At 39.7% G+C, this 17186-nt stretch overlaps 1 protein-coding gene and 1 non-coding gene across 3 annotated transcripts; both read right to left on the reverse strand.

The window, feature by feature from the left end:
* Positions 1 to 105, reverse strand: LOC126624866 (small nucleolar RNA R71). Its single transcript, XR_007624250.1, has one exon. It is a non-coding gene; the product is annotated as a small nucleolar RNA R71 (small nucleolar RNA).
* A 2450-nt stretch (positions 106 to 2555) lies between these two features.
* LOC126623008 (uncharacterized) lies at positions 2556 to 3876 on the reverse strand. Of its 2 annotated transcripts, XM_050291684.1 has the most exons (5): positions 3580 to 3876; positions 3415 to 3487; positions 3243 to 3325; positions 2966 to 3040; positions 2556 to 2878 (listed from the first exon to the last, which is right to left on the reverse strand). In XM_050291684.1, the coding sequence occupies exons 2-5, from the start codon at positions 3455 to 3457 to the stop codon at positions 2642 to 2644; spliced, it is 438 nt and encodes a 145-aa protein (XP_050147641.1). In that variant the 5' UTR covers positions 3458 to 3487; positions 3580 to 3876; the 3' UTR covers positions 2556 to 2641. The 2 variants fall into 2 exon arrangements, with proteins under 2 accessions (XP_050147641.1, XP_050147640.1); XM_050291683.1 differs by lacking the exon at positions 3580 to 3876 and having other exon boundaries at positions 3415 to 3534.
* Between the last annotated feature and the right edge of the window lie 13310 nt (positions 3877 to 17186).

Here is a 17186-nt window from a genome sequence, read left to right on the forward strand (position 1 = left end):
GACATGAGAACTCAGATTTTATCATTTGCCCAAAAATCAAATGAAGAGTTTCATGAGGCGTGGGAGCGGTTTAAAGAGTTGATTAGAAAATGTCCACATTCGGGTATTAACACTACTGATCAAATGCATATATTTTTCAGTGGGTTAAATATGACTACAAAAACTCTTGTCAACGCTTCATGCGGAAGTTCGTACAAAGATAAAAATGCACAAGAGGCTTGTTTATTATTTGAAAAAATGGCAACAGATACACAACAATGGGCAGTTGAGCAGCCACAATCTAGATATGTTTTTGAGATGTCAAATGGTTCACCATATGTGTCGGCACAAATTGAAAAAATGGAGAAAAAGCTTGAAAGATTTGATGCAAAATTTGACATGTTATTACAAAGAATTTCGGGTTCACAGGTTGCCGTACAACAACCTTTACAAGCTGCATGCAGCATTTGCAGCTTGACAAGTCATGATTTTTTGAGCTGTCCACATAAAGATGCTTATCCGGAGTTTATAGCGGAGCAGGTTAATTCATTTAATAATTTTCAACGTCCCAGATATGACCCGTATTCAAATTTCTACAACCCAAGTTGGAGAGATCATCCTAATTTAAAGTGGGACAAGGATCAGCACTCAAGACCTCAATTTCAACAGCAGGTACAGCAACCTGCTGCACCTAAGGCTGCTTGGGAGGTTGCAATTGAAAAATTGGCAAATACTACCACTCAAGAAATTCAAAATCTACAGGCAGCAGTGAAAAACATGGAAAAACAAATGGGGCAGATTGCTTTACAGGTTTCAGAAAGAGCTACGGGTACATTTCCTAGTCAAACAGTACCTAATCCAAGAGGACGAGAATAATGCAATGTGATACAGACTCTACGGTCTGGCAAAAGTTACAACAACAGACATGAAAATTCTGTTGGAAATTCGCAGGCAACAAACTACCCCAAACTAAATCTGCAATTTTTGCAGATTCTGAAATTTCTGCAGAGTCTGGACAGTCCCAAGACAGATCCGAAAATACTGCAGAAGCTACCACAAAAACTGCAGAACATGTTTATAAGCCACCTATGCCTTATCCAGAAAGCTTGAGACCTAAAGTTAAAGATCAACAGTTATCATATTTTATGAAGACTTTGTCAAAAGTTCAAATTAATCTACCGTTAATTGATGCAATCAAGAACATTCCATCTTATGCCAAATGTTTGAAGGATGTTTGCACAAAGAAAAAGAAGCTCGTTGATTTTGAAAAAGTAATTCTAACAGAACAATGCAGTGCGGTTTTATTGCATAAATTGCCTCCAAAGAAAAAAGATCCAGGGAGTTTTACTATCTCTTGTACTATTGGCAATTCTGATTTTTAAAAGTGTTTTAATTGATTTAGGTGCTAGTGTAAACTTAATGCCTTATTCTGTTTTCAAACGTTTTGGTGAAGGTGAGCTGAAGCCAACCTCCAGTATTATTCAATTGGCTGACCGTTCAATTACCTACCCTAGAGGAGTCATTGAAGATGTTATTGTGAAGGTTGACAATTTATATTTACCGGCTGATTTTATGGTGTTGGACATGGATGAGGATTTGACAACAACCATCATTTTGGGCCGCCCATTTCTGGCAACAGCCCGGACTCTTATTGACGTTGAAGCCGGAACATTAACATTCCAGGTTGAAGATCAAACCGTTGTTTTCAAGTTGTTTGAAGCAAGCTTACATTCAGGTGACAAGCAAGAATGCATGCATGTTGATGCATTGGATGGTGTACCAAGGGCCGAGTTTATGAGCAGATCATCAATTGACCATCTGTCCATAAAACCTCCGAATTTGACTCGTGATTGCATAAGTCCTAAACCACAGCAGCAAAGGGTGTTACATGATGACCAGCCAATTAACACTATGAAAAAACATGAAAATTTTCCAGGCAGCCCAAATTTTAAGAAAATACAGCTTGATAAAAAAGTGTGGTTGTTAAGTTCCTATTTCAAATCATCTCCAGGGAAACAAGAGTCTCGATGGAAAGGCCCTTTTCTAGTTACTAAAGTTTTTCAGAATGGCAACGTGGACATCAAAGCTGAGGATACAGGTTTCACATTTAAGGTTACCAGACATCAACTTAAACCATGCATAGCAAAATTTGGTGTAGGCAAGTCATCAACTCTAAAGGCACCAGTGATCTAGCCACTGGACTTCTGCAACTTCTAGCTACAGACTTAAAATAAAGCGCTTGTTGGGAGGCAACCCAATTTTTCTAAACTTTTTCCTTATTTTATTTTTTCGTTTGATTTTTTTTTTATAAGTTAAATTTCTAGATGCATATATATATACCTAAGTTTTCAACAACAAAAAAAAAAAAAAAAAAACCATGAAAAATCTAAAAATATGTCGCTTTCTTTATTTACACATGTTGATTTTAACTCCGTTTTTAATATTCGCATTTATTGGTTAATTGCAGGTTGAAAACATGGAAAATAAAGCGCGTCCTATGTTGGAATCCTGCACCCAGCAGCAAGTCTACCGTTACATCAACCACATCTACACTATGCTGGAAATTTAAAGCAATCAACATAAACAGTCATTCACAGATGCAAGTTTGGGGGAGATTGTTGCAGATCCAGCACAGAAACATAATTTAGAGCAGTTAATTTTCTCAGCTCAGTTTTGCGATGCATGGAGGAAGCACAATTAAATCACAGATCCATACACCACAGAACTGAGTACAGCTATTATTACCAAATCTACAACAATTCAACTTGCAAGGATATGAAATTTTACCTCCCAGATTCACCGATCTGGGCTCTTGGAAGCTTGTGCTGTTTTTGTCTATTGAAGCTGCTGTTTGTCCATCCATTTTACTTCCCACGGATCTATCATGGATCCGCCTTCCCTGCACAGAGCAACACAATGAAACCATGCTAGGACATAAATATCATTTTTGCAGATCAGACTCATCCCAACCCCGGATTAGTTTTACCTTCGTATGAGAGGTGGATCTATGATGTCTGAGCTGTCCTGTTCTCTCCCTTTGTTCCGGGATCAGACTGTCGTCCTGCACAGTTCACAATAGAAAGGCTGATGACACTTTGATTTTCATGATCCAGTGGACTTTCAGTTTGAGATTTCTCTCTCGGATCTGTCACGGCTCTGAGTGTTCTGCACAAATACCACATCATTATAATTACATGCAGAGGTGTTGAAGCTATTTTCTGACAACATGGGGTTCATTCACCTACGGAGTACAAGATTTTTACCTTTGCAGGCACCAGATTTGCATTGTAGCTGGTGTTCCTTTTCATTGTCAGTGTTCCGCTTCCAGATCGTCGACCTTTGCACCCTGACAAGATGCATAGATTTTACAAATGCCGGATGCAGCTTATATGCGACATGCAGTGAGAGATTAGTTATGGAGGCTAGTAATTTTACCCTTTCTGTCTCGAATCTGAGCTACTTGCATGTTGTTTATCATTCTCCTCGGCTTCGTCGGCGGATCCACATCCTCGCAAAGGACGCAGATCAGCATGAGATAATGTTCAACATATAAAATCATCCACTGCGCACATATTTAGCAAGGACAGGGATGAAGATTACCTTTTTAAGCAGATTTAAACTTCAAATGTGCTACCATTTCCATGGCAGAGGCGTTGGTTTTGGCGTTCTTGCGGAGGAGAGTGCGTGTGGTTGTGTTGCTGTATGAAAGAAGGTCTCGCACTCGTATATGGTTGAGCGGCTGAGGGAGAAATGAGGTTGAGAAATACGAGAGAGGAGGAGGCTGATTTCTAAAAAGACAGAAGGTTTTTGCGTTTTTGAGAGTAATGAAGAAGAGAGCAGAGATGAATTGGGGAAATGAGAGAAAAATGTGAGAGACAGAGAGGTCTTTTCATTTTAGAGAGATGGTTTCTGAGAGAAATGGAAGAAATGGAGCTTTTCAGTTGGAATCCTAAGGAACTTCCCACCCGGATGCACGACACGTGTGCAAATCTGAACGTTTCCATGATCTACCGAGTGAGGGTTTTGAAATGCCTCAGAAATGGAGCCGTTTGGCTCGGTAATCGAAACTCGCAGAGAATCCAATGTTGGTGCTCCGTTTTGGTGCACGCCTGCTGTGCACATGGATTTGGTAATATCTAAATGAACTGGGCGCCATGACTGACATTTTTTTTTCTTTAAAAAAATCTGCATGCCAGCTGCATCCCATTAATTTCAAGGGACTCCAATATTTATATTGGCATTTTTGTTTTGCACGTTGGGTTTCAAACCCTATGGCTGCCACGTGTTCTTTGTCAAGGCTAAAAGGTTGGCACACCATGATCTTTTCCCATGGCCTAGGACCTGATTTCGAATCAGGTGAATTCTTTTCTCCTTTATTTTATTTTATTTTATTTATTTTGTTCCTTGTCATGTCGTTTTGGTCATTTCTTTGTCCTATTTTTGTACTTATTCATAGCTTTAGTTGGTGTCTGTTTTAATATTTCATTTTCTTTGTAAAGTTGTTAATTTATTTTCTTTTATTTTTCCACACCTTGAGGACAAAGTGTGAAATAAGTTTGGGGGCGGGAAAGTAAATTTTTGTTTTTTTTATTATTGTGTCAGTTTACATTAAAAAAATTCATTCTTGTTAAGTTAATATCCATAGATTATTTTAAACGTTAGAACAAATGGACATGGTGAAGGTTAATCCCACATTAGAGTCCTTGCTATTTATCGTTGCTTAGACACTAATTCATGAATTATACTTTGAACTTTGCACATCGCACCAACAGGGTTTGTGGGGAGTGAGATTGAAACACTTGCTTTTAGTCTAAATTTATTTTTAATTTTTGTTTTAAGTAAAGTCAGTTATTATTGTGAATAAAGTAATAATTGTCTCACCTGAGGTTTTGCCTAGTAACCGGGCCAGTCCTGCCTAATCAGCAGCGATTCTCGCCTCAAACGGTAGAATTTTGGCATGGGGCAGGGTGGTTAGTTGGTTTCGTAGCCTTTTCAGCTCGGGTTAATAAGTCCTTAGGGGTGTTCTACACCTAGTGCCCTAAAGCCCTAGTGGTTTGGGAGTCATTGACCTAAAGCTCGCTACATGGGTTGGATCGAAAGTTTAAGTGAACCGACATTGCACAACCACTACTGTTACTGAAAAAAAAATGTTATATATGAAAAAAAAAAAAAAGAGAAAAAAAAGAAAGAGAGTTATATTTAAAGTTACTATGTGTGAAATAAATAATGACGAGAGATAAGGGTTTTAGTCGAGGCTCTTTAACTATGTTGGTTCACTTTACACCAAAGGAAGTTTGTGAATTATTTTCTAATTGATTCTAAATGGCTTAGACTCTGTGGTGGGATTAGTTGGAACTTTTGAAAAGATGTTCTAGTTTTTAAAATTTGCTATGGATTGTAACTTGAAGGTGGAAGTTTTGTCTTGGTTGAGTTTTAGCTAGTTGTCTAGTTAAGTTTTTATTTTTGTTTGAGTCTTGTTTTGCTTGAGGACAAGCAAAAAGCTAAGTTTGGGGGTATTTGATGAGTAGATTTTATATTATATATTTTACCCTAATCTTAGTATATTTTGGTTAATATTTTGGAAGAATTTTGATACTTTCAATTGTATTTTCAATATAGGACTTTCGACTTCCTCTGGAGCAAAACATGACCAAATGGACGAATTTTGGAGTAATTCCAGTTGGAGGACGTTCGTGAGTCACTTAGCTTGATCGTATCAATATTTGGGATTTTTCTACAAAGCGGTTATTTTCTGGCGATAAAATAAAGGAGCAGTGCGCAGTGCTGGAAAATGACGTTTTTGGGCTTAAATTACGTTTTTGGAGCCCAAGATGACCTCGGATGGGTTTGTGGCCTTCTGGAGAAGTGTTCAAAATAATCCAAACATTAAATCCAGCTATATTGGGCCAGTTTTGGAGCAGCTTATGAGTCCAAAACGTGGCTGTTCAGATTTTGGACGAATTTTACCATTTTAATTTAGGGTTATGTTTTTTTATGGGGGATTAGGGTTTGTGTGGTGGCTTAGCAAATATATTGCTTGGCCGTCTACAGTTTTTCACTACGCTTTATTTTATGCAACTTTGGAGACAAAGAGAATTACTAAGGTTTTGGAGGTTTTCTACTTGAAGGTGTTTTCAATCCTTTTCTTAAGAATATTTTCTATGATTTCAATTATGAATATGCGGAACTAATTTCTTTTGCTAGGGCGAAGCCTTGAGCCTTAGCATGAATATGTGATTTTTATTTAATTGCTTATGATTGATTGCATGCATACTTTGAATTGTTAATCACCGGGATAAAAACTATCTAATTGTCTTAATGCCTGATCACCATTAGGATCTTTAGAAAAGTAATTTGATGCAATTTTGGTCGGAAGGTTTCCTGAAATTGACGCTGGCTTCTTGTGATTAATAATTGTAATTTCACTTAGGATGAATATCACGTCTTAAGGATTGCATGGTTTTTCAAAGGATTTTCATAAAGCATAATGAGTCTTTCATGTTCAGATTTGATCCAAACGTCCGGACGGGTTGCATGTTAGATATACGTTCTATGTTGGAGGTTCCAAGTAGAATATGAATTAGGAAAATCTAACCTTCAAAGTGGCATGTATAGATCATAAGTAATGGGTAAAAATTCATAGGATTGCTAGGTGATGGTGGAACCCTAGTCCTTTCTTAATTTTATTCTCCCAAAACTGTTTTCTTCTCTCTAGCTCTAATAGTGCAGATTGTGTATTTTAATTTATTAATTTCGTTTTTATTTTAATTAGGTTATAAAATCAATCACCTCAACTTCTACTTTACAATAATTAAATGAAATCTGATTAGTTTCAAATTATTTAATAATCCCTGTGGAGACGACCTTGCGAGATCCGTTTATACTACAATAACCTTGTGATTCTTGCAAGTAAAATAGGAGATTTAAGCCCGTTAACATGAGTAGTAAAAATCCTATCAATAAGCTCGTCCAATGAATCAGTATGTGTACATTATCTAATCTGAATTGCCTGTATTTCGCATTTTTGGAAGTTTTGTCAAACTGAGGGGGAGTATCCAAAAATATACTCACTTGATCTCAATGTATTCTTTTTCCCTACGATTAGGAGCATTTTTACCTTTGGGTTTTTACTACCTAACTAAGTTTTAACGAGGCACCTATCATGGGCTAGTTATACTCCTATGGACTTTTCTACTTGCGTTCGTCTAATTCAATAGACGAATAGTTTTGACTTAACGCATACTTCTCACATTTCTCCTATACTAGGTTTTACCATAGTAAGGTTTTATGAGTTTTATTACCAATCCATTCTTCTGTTAATGCTTAGGCTTAGGGACGGAGCAAAAGCCACGTATTCCTGTTTCCTTGCACGAGTACTTCCTGAAGGACTTTTTCCAACAGTGCAATATCGCTGCATGTCACATGGTCGAAGTAGAAATTGAAGAACCTTCAAAAGGCAAAGCCAACGCCATCGAGGGAGAAATTTCCCTCACACCCAAAGAAGGCCTGCCGATACACTTTAGCGTCGAGGAAGCGCTACGATTGCCAAAGAAGATACGAAGAGCATTGGCGGCGGTCTTGGCAAGTCCCGACGTCCACGAAGTGCAAGAAAACAAGAACGAAGGCTTGAAGCTTCGGCCACATGAATGTGCCATATGCTATGCCGCTGAGGACGAAATCCACTTCACCGACGAAGACTTACTGCTATGATCCAAGCCTCACAACCGTCATCTCTTCGTCTCTGGGTACGTAAGGGAGCACAAAATCAACCGCATGCTTGTGGATGGTGGATCAGCCATAAACATCATGCCAATGTCAACAATGACTACAATCAACATCAAGGCGGATGAACTGTCCCTAAGTCGTCTACTAATCCAAGGTTTTAATCAATAAGGACAAAGAGCGATGGGCATGATCCGAGTGGAGATGACTATTGGCGAACTCAAGTCAAGCACGATATTCCACGTGATTAATGCAAGAACTTCCTACGGCTTGCTCTTAGGAAGGCCTTGGATCCATGCGAATGGAGTAGTACCGTCCACCCTTCACCAATGCTTAAAATTTTACCGAGAATGAGTGAAGGTGATTTATGGCGACACCAAACCATTCACTGAAGCTGAATCACATTTCGCAGATGCCAAGTTCTACATGCATGAAGACATGGTGCCCGAAGCTCTTCCAAAAGAGATCAAATCCATGGGCATAGCAACACCTAAAAAGTAGGAGTGGCAAGCCATGCCCAAGAAGCAAGAAAGAGAAGCTATGGTGTCTTCAAGTAAGAACGATGATGAGCTTGCTAAACCTGCAACAACCAAAGGGAGCAGGACGCCCTCAAATGGACCAAACACACCCGTCTTCCGATACATCTCGATGTCGAGAAGAAAGAATGGTTAATCTCCGTTCGAAACTGAAGCAAGCAAAGCCGATGCACAGCAGCACAGGGATAACGTAAAGTTGCTCAAGACGAATGCAGTTTTGCCTCTGACACAGCGAAGCGATGCTAAGGTTGCAAGACTACCACAAGGCTTCATAAAAGCTCTACCAAATGGGGTGGAACCAAGTTTTCTCCCAAAGAGGACCGAAGAAGGTTTTGATCCAAATGCTTACAAACTTATGTCAAAAGCTGGGTATGACTTCGCTTCTTCTTCGAATCCTGGAAAGAAGGTTTCAAACACCGTCAACGATAAAGAACGTGACCTCACCGAGACTCAAAAGAAGTTGAAGAAGCATGGTAACGGAGTTGACAACAACAAAGCTGGACTTGGCTTCACACCAAATGCACCCGTGAAGATTTCAAGCAAAGCAAAAAATGCTAGAACTCAACACATCAGTGTGAGCATTAAACAAGATCAAGTGGAGCCTAAATCCGCCACTCGGACGTCAATCTTCGATAGGATAAATCGTTCAAGACCCAAAATGTCAGCACTTAATCGCATTGATGGTCAAAACTGAACCTCCGTCTTCAAGAAGCTTAACTCCTTCAGGAATGCACCATCTACAAGCCTCGAAACCTTTGCAGCGCACAGTGGATCGGTGCACATACAGAGACAAAGACCTTGTTCTCTTCTGGATTTGGATTTTTGGTGATAGTTCAATGACTTGGAGGGTTTGGAGTCCGTGTGAGTCACTGTTATGAGGTGCTGAAGGAAGATGAAGGTGGATCCGTTTGTCGTGCTACCTTTGCTTGATGTGAAGATGTGCCGATGCCGATACGATGATAAAGGTGGAGAGGCCAGCTAGAGTCGAGGAGCTCAAAAATGACGATACGACGATTGAAGGTTGACGGCTCTCTATGGGCAGAGAAGAAAGACATCATATTCCAATGTAGAAAGAACTTTTGTGCATGGCCGACAAACCTGAGTCGGGGCGAGACTCTTCATTTAACATCCTCCAAAACCATCAGCTCATCGAGTCTCTAGCTCTGCTACCTCCTCCTGCCCTCCATGGAAGCTCTCTGTGCCCATCCACTTCTGTTGGTAAATCTCAGCTTGATCACCATGCGGCGGCGACTGCAACACATGTGTGGTGTACGTGAACTAGCTGGCAGCGAGTATGAACAAAGCGAGGGAGTTACGGGACTGCAGCAGCTTTGTCTTCTCCTCTGCATGGCACAGCGCCATTTCGTCATCTTCTCATCCACCATCTCGTCATCTTTTCCTCTACATGGCACATCAGCATCTCGAATCATCCTCTCCACCAAACCCCACCTGCTGTACATGGTGCACACACCCGGAGCAAGATAGGTTGTGCTCTCGCCCTTGACTTCCTCTGCTGCGACACCTCTAACGATGACGTCTGTTTCAAATACCCACTTCCTGACAAAGAAACTTTAATAACCGCCGTCAAACGACTAGCCGGTTGTGAAGCTCGACGCCTTACATTCTGCCTCAAGCTCCAGCTGCTTCTGCACCTCCACCATGGCTGCTGCTGCTTGTGAATGTGATTAACAAAACCAAAATTTGTCAACTCACACCTACTTGCCTCCTTGCTCCGTGCCTAGCCTCCTACTGTTCCAAGCTCCTCTGCATTTCTCCCTACGCCCTATGGGGATATATAGAACAGAAAGAGAAGGTGTTGGTCGACAAAAAAACAAAAAAAAAATAATACGAAGATTTCAGGAATAGTGCACGGCACCATGTGAAGGGTTGTAGGTGGGATTAAGCTGCAGGACAAAGGCACATGTTCAAAAATGACCCATCAACATATTTGACGTGAGTTCACACATGCCAATTCAAAGGTGGAGCTCACATTTTTTCTAAAGAGGAATGATATCCTATGCAAATTCAAGCACCCACCAAGGGATCCAGCAATGTCAATGTACCATACTCATCATCAGAACATGTACACACATAAAAAAGAAGGTGCAAGCTACTATTAGCAAGTCAAGAAATGAAAAGGAAAAAGGTGGTGGCAATAGCATAATGAAGAAGTAGAAAAAAAAGGGGGAGGATGGTGCATCAGACACCATTGCATTAAAAAAAAGGAAAAGAAAAGCAAAAGAAAAAAAAAGGGAGCCTTCACAAATGTCACTTATGTGAAGCCTCAGTACTTGAAGCCTTAGTACTCGGTGGAACCCTAGAAGAGGGAGGCACTGAAGATAGATTATTCGGAGCCTCAATACTCGGTCGAACTCCAGATGACGAAGGCAAAAAGTGCCTCTGGAATACATCTACAAACTTCTGATGGTCACTTTGAATCCGACCTTCGGAGTCCAGCAGCTGATCAAGCTTCCTCTTCATGCCCGTCGAATAACTATTTGCAAGCACATGCAACTCTCTATTCTCGCGCTTGAGTTGTCTGATCTCTTGACTAAGAGCTACTACCTCGGATGTCAATGATTTAACTTGGCGAGTTCGAACAAGTAAGCGTTGGCCCATGTTGGAAACAGAGTTCGCACACTAGACACTGAGAGCCTGGGAATCTTGAACAGCTAAATCATCGGACCGTCGTGAAAGTATCCTATTATCTCTTGGAGTGATGAGGTTCCTAGCTACAACCGTAGTTGTTGTTGCATCCCTCATCACAGAGTCTTCAACTGTAAGATGGCCATTACAAGATAAGAAGGACGGGCGCCATATATTATCCTGACGCGGTGCATCTGTGTCACTACTGAGACTCAAATCTAAGCAAATATTAGACGGATTAGCCATTTTCAAAAATGTTAAAAAACAAGGTTGGATAGAGTAAAAGCTCAGAAATACACCGGAGACGATTTTCACGAACAGACAATCTTCAAAATGTGCATGTTGAATACAATTGACACCTCTTTAAAAGAAGAGGTAACACAACCACTTGTTCAAAAAATCGAAGAGACACCACTCTTCGAATTTCAAAACCCAGATTTTCCTGCGTAAAGTCTGTCAACACTTTTCAGACGCAATCTCAGCTTTTGGCTATCACGTGCAACTTTGTCAAAGATCACTAACAAAGTTGAAAACATGCAAAGTCCATTATTCCAACTACCACCATTTTTGGTTGACAAGCGTGGGTGACAAGGCCGCATCTGCACTGCCACTTGCTATTAGGAAATCACCATATAATTCGACCTTCATCCTCTATAGCAAACACACATCCAAAATGCCTAACTCTTCTTCCTTGCCGAATGCATCTGCAACCAAACCCTTCAACATACTTAGTTTTCTTCCTCCCTGAAAATACAAACGCCTGACCTTTCTTCCTTGCCAAGAATACATCTGCAACTAAACCTCTGAACATACTCAGTTTTCTTCCTCCCGAAAATACAAACGCCTGACCCTTCTTCCTTGCCAAGAATACATTTGCAACTAAACCTCTCAACATACTCAGTTTTCTTCCTCCCTGAAAACACCTCTTCAACCAAGTCACACCAGAGCAAAGGTATCTCATATCACTAGGGTTGAAAGCAAGAGTATCTCATAGCATGTTTTCTCCCTATCTTTTTCTTTGTCCTCGTTCTTCTTTGCAGGGCAAGGAGAAAGAGAGCAATCAGCCGGCACTTGGAATCAACCTTCCAATTTGGAACCGACTGCCTAGAACCCCTTTCCTGATTGCTCACCTAGCACTGCTCTCGAAGTATCCATTGTTTCAACATCTTATGCTTCCAGAGAAGATACCACATCTGCTTGGAGAACAGAACAGGCAAGTGAAAATGATGCATCGAAGCATGTAGAGACAAGCGCAACAAATACATGTGCTGATCATCCGTTACTTCTTCAAAAGCAAAAGTATCTTATATCATCAGGGTCGAAAGCAAAGGTATCTCATATCATGCTTTTCCCCTATCATTTCCTTTGCCATCGCTCTTGCCTGCAGAATAATGAGAAAGGAAGCAATCAGTCAGAACCTGAAATTAAAAGTCCGATTAGGAACTAATTGCCCGAAACCTTTGCCTGGTTGCTTACCTAGCATTGCTCTCGAGTGCTCATCTTCAACTGTTGACAGCAAATACTTCAAAACAGTTGATATGGTGTTGGCTCTTTACACTGAAGCTGCCAAGCATGGATGAATGGCTAAAAAGTGATGTTCTGAATGACCATTTAAAGGCAAAGTGTTGCGCACCACTTCGGCTAGGCGAAAGAAACAAGCAGAGAAGAATGCAGCATGATGAGCTGGAACAATTCATTATGGCAAGACACCCTTCTTGGCAAAACTGCATAATCCAGACAGAGGAGTCTAAGTTAAATCCAAGCCCACCGTCGTTGCTATAATCAAAGAGCTCGATATGCTTCAACAGTCTTTCGTTGGTACTGTCGCCAAAGAGCAAAGTCTCGACAACCTTTGAAGATCATACCGTTAACCAAACTGTTCAGGGTTCATATGAAAATGCTGCGAACTTCCTTGATCTTTCAAAGCAAATTCTTTGCAACATCTAACCTTATCCCTTGACCTTCTTCAATATGAATAGGAAAGATTGAACAAAGAAACAGGTCATCACCTCCGCCTCGTGCCTGCCTGCCAGGTGTTCAAACCCTGAAAACTACTCAAAATTAAGCCCCAAAGGCCCTTGAAGAAATTACAAGTCCAATTCAAGATCAAGTGTCAACCACCCTTGAATCAAATCCAGTTCAAGATTAAGTATGTGGAAAGTCCTTTGGAGGAAACTAGAAAACCCTCCAACCTAGTTCAAGATCAAAGCTGTGGAAAGTCAACAAGCGTAACAAAATACATGCCGATTCATTTATTACCAAAGCCAAAGATCATCTACCACATGAAGCTCCTTGTGGTCCAAATTTCATCCATGATCAAGCATCGACGACCCTTGAAGAAATTTCAAACAAAATTCAAGAACAAGCCTCAACGGCACTTGAAGAAACTCCCAGTCCAATTCAAGATTAAGCCTCAACGACCCTTGGATCGACATCTACATTAAGGGACTTCAAAACGCATCTTTTACACGTGACAAGCACATGTAAACAACGCGCCTTGAAGTGGGGGCATTTGTAGACATTGAAATTGTGAAATAAGTATTGACAATTGTATTAAAATTACAACCCCCATTCATTTCACCTACACCATACACTCACTTCGCATACATCATACACTCACCTCACCTACAACACACACTCATCCCACCTACAACATCTACTCCCAAATTGGAAGAGAATTCACATCACACCAAAGCCTTGAAGCCTCGAAACTCTAAAGCTCTCAAGCAAATCCCGAAGAATCAAGAAAGCCCTCTTCGTTCTTCGTCAAAATCCTCATTCAAGATCAAGCCCCAACGGCCCTTAAAGAAACTTCCACTAATTCAAGATCAAGCCCTGACGGCCATTGAAGAAGTGTTCATCATTCATCATCCGTTCATCCTAAAGATCAAGCCCCGACGGCCATTTGGATCAACAACATCAAATCTACCCATTACAAAGATAGAATCAGAGGCTAAATTTGTAGAAGTGATTGTAACCCCTAAATCATTAATACAAATATTATTTTGAACACGTGTTCTTGTCTCATTCATCGCAGGAATTCCCGTGTTTACAATAACATACCAAACACATGAACACATATACCAAATACATACAAAACACATGAAATACAAACCTAACACATAAAATGCAAACCTTCAATCATCCTCTATATAAGCATAAGTTGAATATCTAACCATCACATAACATATTCACCAATCATCCAACTTTTATAGTGTTTTTGTTTCCTCAAAATCATCAATATATCATCAATGGATGATAGAAAAGGTGTAGCTTAGCAATGCATATGGCATAATACCAAGTAAGCCTTGCAACTGGGAATGCAGAAATGAACAACGAAGAAGCCGAATTTGCAAACTTGCTCATGCAATATGAGCACCATGCCGAATTTAGCTATCATGGTTCTATCACGGGACGTTCATTTGTGCAGCGTGATAGAGAAGGGTGTTATGATCGGATAATGAAAGACTATTTCATCAAACGTCCGAGATATTCTTCTCATGATTTTCAGAGGCTGTATCAAATAAGGAAAGAGCTTTTTGAAAGCATCTCAAATGCAGTTATCCATCATGACCACTACTTTGCAAGGAAGATAGATGTCGTAGGTTGACAAAGTCTATCACCTTATCAGAAGCTCACATCTGCATTTTGGATGCTAGATAATAGGTGCTCTACAGACTCAACTGACGAATATTGTCGACTTGCGGAGAGTACTATTATTGAAAATCTCAAGCGCTTCTATAAGGCAATTGAAGCCATATATGGAGCCACATACCTCCGAAAGCCAAATTGTGAAGAATTGAAGAGTTTTCTACGCAAGGCAGAAAAAAAAGGCTTCCCTGGCATGATTAAAATCTCAATTGTATGCATTGGGAGAGGAAGAATTGTCATACTGCTTGGGCTGGTCAATTCAAGAGTTGTCACAACAAGCCATCCATTGTGCTCAAGGCGTGGCGTCTTACGCCACTTGGATTTAGCATGCATTTTTTGGCGCTCCTAGATCAAACAACGATATCAACATTCTTTGGTCTTCTCCTTTATTCGATGATGTTGTCAATGGATGGGCACCAAAATGAAGGTACAAGGTAAATGGTAATAGGCATAAGCTAGGTTACTACTTAACTGATGATATTTATCCTAGTTGGTCTATCTTTATGAAAAGTTATTCTCATCTCGATAGTGTGAAGATTTTCGCAGAAACAAGAGTCTTACAGGAATGTGGAGAGAGCGTTCAGGATCCTACAAGCTCGATGGGCCATTGTTAAAAGGGCTGCATGATTGTGGAATGTGGAAGACCTCCATTCAATCATGATAATGTGCATAATTTTGCACAACATGATTGTGGAAGATAAGTGCGTAGAAATTGAAGAAGATTCTAATTAAGATGTGGATGGAGACCAACCAACATATGCGAGAGCTATGGCAAGAGACGTTTAATATCTCGCTGCAACCACATACGAGACCCGGCATGATAGGATCACACTGAGTGAGTATATGAAACGTTTAAATAGAATTCAAGCTCCTCAAGGTCATGACACACTTTGAAAGGATTTGGTTGGGCATATATGGTGCCGAGAATAAGAACGTTAATGATGGATAATCTTAAGTGTGTTAATGTGTCAGTGTGGTTGTTTTCTTGTGTTAAAGTTAATGTGGTATTTTCTAGTAATAAATTGAAGTGTCTTCTTATGACAAGTCTTTTGTCTAGTACGTTGTCAAAAATTATTGAAGGCATCTATTGTACATCACAATGTGCAACAATATGTACAATAATAATTGAAGGCCCCTTGAATTATTGAAGGCATCTATTGTACATCACAGTGTGCAACAATATGTACAATAATTATTAAAAGCCTTTGAATTATTGAAGGCATCTATTGTACATCAAAGTGTGCAACAATATGTACAATAATTATTGAAGGCATCAAGAATAATATAAACAATAATTAATAAACCATAAATTTAATACAAATGACAATTAATAAGTCATAAACTTAATGCAAACGACAATTAATAAATTATATAAACTTAGTAATGATATCCACCACCTTGACTTGGTGGTGGACTTGGGATATAACCTTGAGATGAATCAGCATCTTGAAAGATACTTCTTGTGGCATGCCTTCGCAAAATTTTCTTTTGCTTATCACGTAAGAACTTCTCCTATCTGGGGTGTATTTGTTGAGGTCCTCCCGAATCAAATCACATTCGAACCTTTCTTGCCCTCTTTCCCCTTCCTTCATAAAGGCTAAATGCATTCGGGCAGCTTCTTCCTCTCAAGAGCTATGGCTTTTGACCAATTTTGCAAATCCAGTAGAAATCGTTGCACTAACCGGATCTTGGAACTTCCCTTTTCTCTTTGCCTCCTTTTGCTTATCTCTTCTCGGGGGCCTTGCAAAAGAAGAAGTTGGGGTTAACGAACTGACACCTTCATTGACATCATTTGTCTTTGCGGCTTCACTACTAAATAATTTTCTCCATTGTTAGTCTGCATCGGTTCTCCACCTCGGACAATGCTTGAGGATGTCCCAAACATGATGCAACTTAAAAGCTTGGTTTTTTTTATGTAGTTCTTGTCTTGTAAATTGTCATTGCTTTGTCACCTTGTGCAACAAATACATAAATACAATTAGTTACAAAATAATATTATGTATATGACAAATAAAATATCAACAAAGAAACTCGCCACTTCTACATCGCTCCTTCCACTAGCCATGTCAACCACGACTCTCTCCAAGATTCCCTTCCATAAAGTGCATGCTTTATTGATAACCTTCCACCAATTGTAAACACCACCAACTTCCCTTCGACCAGCGTTAGAGTTTTCATTGAACTTATCAACGATTTTACTCTACAGAACCTTTTTTATTTTGATTTGTGCCAACGGCACCACCTTCACTAATAGAAACTCATGCCAAGCATAAAGCAACATCTTCCTCAAAGGTCCAATTACGACCTCTAATATGATCTTTTGCCATCTTGAAAATTTTGAAAATGGGAAACAAATGGTTTTGGAAGATAGTAGAAAGAAAAATTGGAAGATTGTAAGAGCAAAGTTAGTTTTGTGTGGATGTTTGAACAAATACATAGGTATTTATAGAAATTTTTGGTGAATTTTGAGTTAATTTTTTTAATTATTTTAGCCGTTAGATTTAAATTTGGGTCGCTAGATTTTTTTTTTTTTACCCTTAGATTTGATTATATTCGATCTCAGTCATTGGATTCAATAAATATATAAATATAAAACTAAAAAACATGTTTGAATGTGGACCGTTGGATCAACCAACGACCCCTATGATTGTG

Source organism: Malus sylvestris, chromosome 5, assembly GCF_916048215.2.
Source record: "Malus sylvestris chromosome 5, drMalSylv7.2, whole genome shotgun sequence".
Classification (NCBI taxonomy): domain Eukaryota; kingdom Viridiplantae; phylum Streptophyta; class Magnoliopsida; order Rosales; family Rosaceae; genus Malus; species Malus sylvestris.

What these genes read in the sequence shown, in the direction of transcription:
- LOC126623008 (XM_050291683.1), bottom strand. Translation starts at nt 3,511, where the DNA reads ATGCTGATCTGCGTCCTTTGCGAGGATGTGGATCCGCCGACGAAGCCG. An exon ending in TCAGATTCGAGACAGAAAGG is followed by an intron (nt 3,326 to 3,414) that starts GTAAAATTACTA and finishes GCATCTTGTCAG; the next exon opens with GGTGCAAAGGTCGACGATCT. An exon ending in GATCCACCTCTCATACGAAG is followed by an intron (nt 2,879 to 2,965) that starts GTAAAACTAATC and finishes TGCTCTGTGCAG; the next exon opens with GGAAGGCGGATCCATGATAG.